Below are 9,210 nucleotides of genomic sequence, written 5' to 3'. Positions count from 1 at the left end.
TTCTTTACATTATATAACATTTTTATTTCATTTATTATGTTATTTTACTCACATATTTAATTACCTATATATACATTTTATTTCCCACTTCATTCACTACTTTATTTTTATCTATTTTCATTCTCTACAATTATTTACTTTTATCTTTCTATATATTCTTTATTCATTGGTTGTTATCTCGTTTTTTATTCTTAGCCCTGATGAAGGCTAGAAATTTCGGCCGAAACGTACGGCACTAATAAATAAGTATTTTTAACTTACTTGTGTTATTCTCTGACCACACTCCCAAGCATCTTCTCCTCACAAATAAATCAAACCATTCGAGAAATATTTAAGCATAATTTGTTGAATACAATGAAAACAATACTCATTTACTTTTTAAAGGCATTTTTTAATTGATAGTGAATGTAGAAAGTATAGCTATAGTATTTTTTTTATTTTTATTAAAAAGACAGAATTAGAAATACTGAAAATTTAAAATGAATCAGAGCATTAACTTTTAGGGTTTATTAGATATTATTGGTTAATTAATACTGACTATTTTCAAAAGTACTTCTGTTTTTTGTATGATCTGGTAAATGTTCCTATAGTCATACTTTCTAAAATTCAAGATATGTGGAAATAAAACATTGCCACAGTTAAAACACCTATATCTCAAAGTGATTTAGGAAACTTTGATTAATATTAATTCAGTTCTCTATGATTTCAGGAGGTGAGAAAGGAATATGAAGAACATTCATCTAGTGTATGGGATATCCTGCAAGATGCGGCTGTGTTTGACAAGGATATTAAAGAAAAGATTGGCAAAGGGAAGGCACTTGGTAATAGGCTAAGAAGAAACTCTGGACCGGATGATGATGTTCTTCTACATCAAGCAGTAGAAACCCGAAATCTTAAGGAAATTACTGAGCTCCTGGACCATGGCACTGGAATCAACAGCAGAGGAAAAGGTGGATCTACACCTCTTCATATTGCTGCTAGTAAAGGCTATGAAACTATTGTTGATTTACTTTTGGAAAAGAATGCAAATGCCAATATAAGAAATGATATTAATTACACTGCAATACATTTGGCAGCAGTGAGTGGGAAAATAAACATTGTTAAGGAACTTATTGAGCATGGTGCTAATATCAACAGTAAGATTTCTGGTGGCTTCACTCCATTGCACCTTGCTGCTAAGATGGGTAACAAATACATTATCGATTTACTTTTGGAGAAAAATGCAAGTGTGGATATAAGGGATAATAGTGATAACACTCCTATACATTATGCAGCATCATCTGGTGAATTGAATGTTGTTAAGGAACTTATCGATCATGGTGCTAATATCAATAGTAAGAATAATGATGGCTCCACTCCACTGCACCTTGCTGTTCATAAGGATTATGAAAATATTGTTGATTTATTGTTGGAGAGGAATGCGAGTGTGGATATTAGAGATGCTAATAATGATACTCCAGTACAAATTGCTGTTAATCATGGAAATCTGGATGTTGTTAAGGCACTTCTAGATCATGGTGCTAGTGTAAATAGCAAGGGGAATTCCAATAGGACACTACTGCATAATGCTGCCAAGGAGGGTAATGAAAATATTGTCATACTACTGTTGGAGAAAAATGCAAGTGTGAATATACGGGATAATTATAATAACACTCCAATACATTACGCAGCATCATCTGGTGAATTGAATGTTGTTAGGGCACTTCTGGATTATGGTGCCAACATCAGTACCAAGGGATATCATGGTAGAACACCTCTACATAATGCAGCTATGAATGGCTATGAAGATATTGTCAATTTACTGTTGCAGAGGAACGCAAGTATAGATATCAAGGATAATAGTAATGACACTTCAGTACTACTTGCAGTGTCTTATAGGAATCTGAATATTGTTAGGGCACTTGTAGGTCATGGTGCTGGAATTAACAACAAAGGAAAAGATGGATCTACACCTCTTCACATTGCTGCTAGTAAGGGCTATGAAAATATTGTTAATTTCTTGTTGGGGAAGAATGCGAGTGTGAATATACAAAATATTAATAAAATTACTCCAATACATTTTGCAACATTGAGTGGCAATGTAAACATTGTTAGGGAACTTATTGATCATGGTGCTGATATCAATAGTAAGAATCATAATGGCTCTACACCACTAATCCTAGCTGTTCAGAAGGGCTATGAAAATATTATTGATTTACTGTTGAAAAAGAATGCAAGTATGGAAATAGGAGATAAAAATAATGATGCTCCCATACATCATGCAGTAATATCTGGTAGATTGAATGTTGTTAAAGTACTTCTAGATCATGGTGCCATTATCAATAGTAAGGGATATTATGGTAGAACACCTCTACATTATGCAGTTAAGAGGGGCTCTGAAGATATTATAAATTTACTGTTGCAGAGGAATGCAAGTGTGAACATAAAGGATAATAGTAATGACACTCCAATACTTTTTGCAGTCTCTGATGGGAATCTGATTATTGTAAAGGCACTTGTAGATCATGGTGCTGATATCAATACTAAGGGAATTACCGGTTGGACACCACTACATATGGCTGCAATGAAGGGCTATGAAACTATTGTTAATTTACTATTGGAGAGGAATGCGAGTGTAGATATAAGAAATATGAATAATTATACGGCAATGCATTTTGCAACATTCCGTGGTAATGTACATCTTGTTAAGGAATTTATAGATCATGGAGCTAATATCCATAGTAAAGAAAACGATGGTTTTACATCACTACACATTGCTGCTCAGGATGGGTATGAAGATATTGTTGATTTGCTACTGTCAAGGAATGCAAGTGTTGATGTACACTCCAATACTAATAGCACCCCAATAACTCTTGCTGTCACTAAGGGAAAACTGAATATAGTCAGGATACTTCTAGACCATGGTGCTAATATCAATAGTAGGGCAGAACTGGGATACACACTTCTACACATTGCTATTTATAAGGGATATGAAAATATTGTAGAGTTATTATTATCAAGAAATGCCAGCACAGATATAATAGACACTTATCATAATGCAGCTATACATCATGCAATGAAAGTGAGTAACCTAAAAATAGTTATCCAACTTCTGGATCACGGGGCAGATGTTAATATGAAGGGTGCAGGAGGGAACACACCACTCCATTTAGCGATTGGATATAACATTAGATACTTAGATGAATATTTAATAGATAGTAGACTAAAATTCAACTATACTGAAAGCAATCCAGCTACAGTGGTAGAAAACGGCATAATCACTGTGATGAAGACTCTAATAGAACGTGGAGCTGATGTGAATTCACAAAACCTTTATGGCAAAACAGTGTTGCATGAAGCTGTTGATAGAGGTTATATTGCTGTTATTGGCTATTTGTTATCCCAGAATGCAAGTTTAGGAATCCAAGATCACGTTTGCTATGCTCCTCTGCAACAGGCTGTAATAGATTTAAATATTAATGTAATAAAGATCTTGTTAGATAACAGGGATAACATTAATAGAAGAGGATGTAACAATATTACAGCTTTACACTTAGCAATAGAAAGAAATAGTACTATATTAACTAAATTTCTTTTATCTAAGAATGCTGATCCCAATGTGATGAGTGAAGAAGGGAAAACACCTCTAGATTTAGCTTTTTCAATGTCCTCGTTAGAATTAATAAAATTGCTCTTAGAACATGGAGCAAAAGTTGAAGATAGGAGTTTCTTAGGATCCAAAATTCTGTTCAATGCTTTTTCAAAAAAAATAATGAAAATCATAAAGATTTTATTGAATAGGACAGATCATTTTGAATCTTATCCAACTGTTATACTTAACTATGCCATCGGAACAGAGTTTCTAGAAGGAGTGGAACTACTAATCAAACACGGAGCAAATATAGAAAAGAAAGACATCCATGGTAATCTTCCTCTTTCTTCAGCTGTAATGTCAAAAAATATAAATATGGTTGAATTAATTCTGCAAGCAAGTACCACTAAAGTACCAAAAATGAATTTAATGACATTCATGGATGCAGATTCTGATGTAAAGTTTAATATCTCTCAGAACAATGTAACAATGAGAAAGAAGTTGACAGCACTCCACATTGCTTCCTACCATGGGCTCACGGAAATAGCAAGGCTGTTGATATCACATGGTGCCTCATTGGATGTTAGCGATGAACGAGGATACACACCGCTCCATTACTCCTGTGAGGAGGGGCATATCAAAGTTGTAAAATTGCTTTTAGATTCTGGGGCCAATAAATATTCTGCCGATATCAATGGCACGACTTCCTTACACATCACTAGCAAACTTGGTTTACTTTCAATAGCCCAATTATTACTTCCGCAACCTCCAGCTGCCTTAGACTATATCGATAAAGATAGATACACTGCACTTCACTATGCGGCTTTGAGCGGTTCGCAAGAAATCGGGAAGTTACTACTAAGTCTAGGTGTCAACAAAGAAGCCAAGACTAATGACCTCAGAACTCCATTACATTTTGCTTCTCTTGAGGGTCATCAGGAAATTGCTGAACTTTTATTATGGGCAGGAGCAAACACAGAAGCAGCAGATATTGATGGCATGACACCAATGCATTTTGCGGCTCGAGAAAGACACTCAAATGTGGTCAAATTACTCCTTGGTTCTCATCCTTTTGTCAATAATAGAAACAAAGATGGCAGTACGCCCCTTCACCTAGCCTGTGAAAGGCATATTAATTCTGGACAAAGTGAAATAGACATTGTAACAATGCTTTTACATAATAATTATTCTATTGATTCAGTAAATTATAATCTCATGAGACCTTTACACATTGCGTCTAGAGACAATTCCTTAGGATGTGTAGAAATATTACTATCAAATGATGACGATATATTTGTAAAAGATAAACTTCTGAACTACCCTATACATTATGCTGCATTAAATGGAAATTCGGAAATAGTATCTATGTTAATTAGAAAAGGCAATGGAGTTAGCAGTGTAGTTAATAAAGATCAAGAAACTCCATTGTTCATAGCATCCAGGGAAGGCCATACTGAAGTTGTAACAAAGATTTTAAATTACGGAATTGAAGGTTTAAGACCTGATTTAAAGGAAAGGACAGCTCTGCACCGCAGTGCTAGTCGAGGCTACTTTGAAATAGTAAAACTTCTTCGAGAGCACCGAGCTAATACTGAGAAGGAAGATAAATGGGGCTTCACAGCATTGAACTACGCTGCTTCTTGGAGAGGGCACCAAGATGTTATAGGGTATCTTTCCACTACCTTACTGAACATCACATTGTCACATTATATAGACATATCAAATCCTTTCCAAAAATAATTTAGGAAAATATATTTAACTAAAACATGTAAAGCCCTTTATTATATTTATAATAAGTAAGAGTCAATTCATGTTATATCATGACCAAATAGTTTTCTGTTTCTTGGTCAAATCTTCTAGCTTTGTGGATAAAGAAGATGAAACAGTTCAGATTTTTCAGATCCTTAGGAGGTTGAAGAAGTTGTCAATCTTCACACCACGAAAAATAACACAACATAATCATTTAATCATACTGACATAGCAATTTCAGCATGAATGAAACAAACAAAAATTCATTTTCTAGACTTTATCCTACTCAAAACACTACTAGGCTTTGTTGCTTTCTATTATTAGAGAAAATGCTCAAAATATAGAGGATAAACTGATTTATATATATAAAAAGTATAATTTAAAAAAAATGAATACAGTATGCCTAAAACAGTCACCAATGCATAGTTCGGCATTTCAAAATGTACACTTTAGGTTTATATTTATAAAAGCACTGGGGAAAGCACAAGCTTCTGATAATTTAAGTAAAGTCCAAAACTTAATACTGCAGTAATAGCACTCTTCTACTTGTAACACTAAATTCCAAATATACACCAAAATAACACTAAATATCAAGAAACACCTCCGAACTGCCAGTATTGCAATAACAATTTAACAATAAGCCATGTTTTCCAACGATGCCCATATTTTACACCACACCTCAATAGCTTGGGACTAAGCCAAGATATCTCAAAAACCATTGGAGACGATGATAAGGCAATAGAATTGGTGTTCCAGTTTTTAAAATCACAAAATTTACTGACAAAAATATAACTTGATCGGAAGAAAAAAAAATAATAAAAAAAAAAATATATAAAAAAAAAAATAAATAAAAAATTAAAAATAAATAAAATTTAACGAAATATTAGCAAAATTAAATAAAATATAAATGGCGTTGATGACCAATGAAGTTTGGCGCCACTAAAGAACCAAACAAACAAACAAACACTAAATATCAAAATTTACAATGAAAACATTATATTGCTAATTATAAACAGTATAAATATTTATAAATTAGAGTCAGAGAATGATAAGTTGCAGTTTAATATTCTAATTTATTCGGTAAAGTAACTTCTTATTCATAATATTGCAACATTTCATACACTGGTTATTGATGTTATTTAGATTAAATATAATATAAAAGAAAAGACATTCAATATACAGGTTATCCATACAATAATTTAATACATGCATTGCATATTCAATTTGTATTAGCCACATAGATTAAAATGTGAAGAGTAATATGTGTATAAGGCAAAGAATCTCTATAATAGAACATGTTCAAAATGAAGGAATTTCTTCATTTTTCTTATTTCTAATCCCATATTTGATGATGAATCAAGACCAAATTGCAGGTAATTAACCAAAAAATTATTTGATTAAAATGAATTATATCCAATTAAGTCCCAATATTATTAATAATTCAACTGTTCAATATTTCAGCCAATCTGAGCATTATCAAGGACAATTTTAATATATATATATTAAATATTATATATATATATCTGTACCTTGGAGGGATACAACACTATGTCCATTTTTTTCCATATTGACTTTATTACAGAGTTAAAATCAGCTTTTCCTCATATTTCTTAGAGGAATAGAGCACTATGTCCAAAACCAGTTAGAACCGGATATAGCATGTTTTAAAACAACACCAAGTCCACTTTTATTTAGAGGGATAGAACACCTTGGTGTTTTATCCTTCTGAAGCATGTGAATTACTACTGGACATAGACATTATATATATATATATATAATATACTTACAGCCTCACATTTAACTATTAAAAATTTGCATGATATTCTGCCAAGATCTAATATAATTAGTCAAATTAATCTATTTCTGTCTCTATTTCATTTAAATATAAAAACTTTTAGTTGCAAATAATATAAACACTGATATCACTCACTTATTTACAATATTATATTGTTGATTATTTGCAACTAAAAGTATTTATATTTGAATGAAATACTGATTAATTACATTATATATGGAAAGGATAGCCTATACATTTTTAATATTTGGATGTGAGGCTGTGCAATTGTAATTAAAATATTCATTGATGATGGCCAGGTTGGCTGAAATGGACATTTGAAATGTTACAATAATAAAGTGAGTTGAGAGTTACAATATATATATATTGTAATATCCTCTTTTATGAGTAAATAGTTATATTTCATATATAAGAGATTTTACTATGTTTTATGTTATATACCATTTCAGTATGTTTTATGTTATATACCATTTCAGTATTTTTTATTTGTTGCACTAAACCATAAAGCAAGCTAACCAATGTTCATCAGTCAAATATGAAGGAAAAAAAAGTCCGTAATTCAAAACAAAGAAGATGGCGGCCTTTAGGCACACATTCTTCCGAAGTGTCCGTTAAATTGTTTGTGTTGAGAACATAAATTAAAATTTTTCAAATTCTGTTGTTTTGACAAGAAATAGAAGACAATAAAAATTATCAATAATTTATTTACATCGAAAATCATAGCAAGTAAAATAGATCGATTTTACTACAATCGATTATTTTTGGATCGACGAATGAATATTGAAGATAGAAGAGAGGAAACAAGGACTCGTGTTTTGGATTACCTGAAGTGAGGACGTCCTTCGGCTGGAAGCTTGGAGGACTGAAAGCCATTGTCATCACAGTTAGGTATAACATTTTAGAAAAGAAGATATCAAGATTCATCAACTATCAAAAGAAGATTCTATGAAATTGGTTAGCTTTGTTCTACCTAAAATTAAATAAAGTTGTAAAACAGATATTTGGTGTTATGAAAAATAAATGTTCTGATTGTCTAAAAACCCGCCCTGCGACTAGAGTCTATAATATTATATATAATAAAAGATAAATTCTCATATCTGTTTAATATTTAATCTTCTCATTTGACCGTGTCCTTTTCAAATCTATACTTTAGCTCTGAGAATAAGTAAAAATTATTAATTTTCCTTTTTATTATTATTTTAAATATTACAATATATATATATGTATATATATATACATATATGTATGTATATATATATGTATGTATATATATGTATGTATGTATAAAATTTATGAGATATCAAAAAGTTATTTATAACTTTTTGATATCTAATAACCACCACCTTCAATAATATTGACAAATATTTTTAAAAATCCAAATTAAAATCCCAAATGAGTCTAAGAAACTAATTTCTATAATCAAGCTATGAGAAACCTACACAACTCACACAGCAAAAAAAAAATTGAGGTTCATGACCACACTTGCCTCAGAACCTTCGAAATTATCGACCGTTATTGTATATTTAAACGTTATTTTAATTTTTAATTCAATTTACTCTGGACTATATTCATACTAGTCTTCGAATTTGATTCAAATCGAAGGAATTGTTTTCGCTTTTTAATATTTGAAGTATAACAGACTGAAAAGACAGGAATCTGCGCTTCGATTTCGACTATTACAGCATATACTGGACAAATGGTCTAAACTTCCAATTCATTACAAAAGACTGAAGGCCAATCATCTGTAAATACGGAGTTGAGCTTTGGGGCTCCACTAAAACTTCGAATTCCTCTCTTATCCAATCCTTACAATCCAAAATCCTTCGTAAAATCCTCAATGCTCCTTACTTTGTCACAAATAAAATCATACATAAAGACCGCAATGTTCCATTATAAACTCCCTAAACACTCAAACCTACTAGTTTCTAACCTTGCTTCCTCTTCCATTTCTGACAATCCTCCGAGGCGCCTGAAAAGAAGATGGTCACGAGACTTACTAATGTAAAACATCGTTAGAGTGCTACCAATGGGTAGTTTCTCTACACGCCTGATACACTCCAATTTAACAGAGACAAAATTTACTAAATATATTATA

At 31.8% G+C, this 9,210-nt stretch overlaps 1 protein-coding gene across 1 annotated transcript in view; it reads left to right on the top strand.

Annotated features, from left to right (window-relative positions):
• The window catches only part of LOC106679013 (serine/threonine-protein phosphatase 6 regulatory ankyrin repeat subunit B-like), a 13,599-nt gene extending 7,370 nt beyond the window's left edge, over positions 1-6,229 (top strand). Inside the window, exon 2 of the mRNA XM_014417917.2 lies at positions 710-6,229. Coding sequence (XP_014273403.1) covers positions 710-5,311 — 4,602 coding nt within the window. The 3' untranslated portion in view covers positions 5,312-6,229. The remainder of the gene's footprint in view (positions 1-709) is intronic.
• Positions 6,230-9,210: the final 2,981 nt, after the last annotated feature.

Source organism: Halyomorpha halys, unplaced genomic scaffold (assembly GCF_000696795.3).
Source record: "Halyomorpha halys isolate HHAL.00 unplaced genomic scaffold, Hhal_1.1 Scaffold172.1, whole genome shotgun sequence".
NCBI classification, from domain to species: domain Eukaryota; kingdom Metazoa; phylum Arthropoda; class Insecta; order Hemiptera; family Pentatomidae; genus Halyomorpha; species Halyomorpha halys.
The sequence above is the reverse complement of the archived record's forward strand: the minus strand, read 5'-3'. Positions and strand labels throughout refer to the sequence as shown.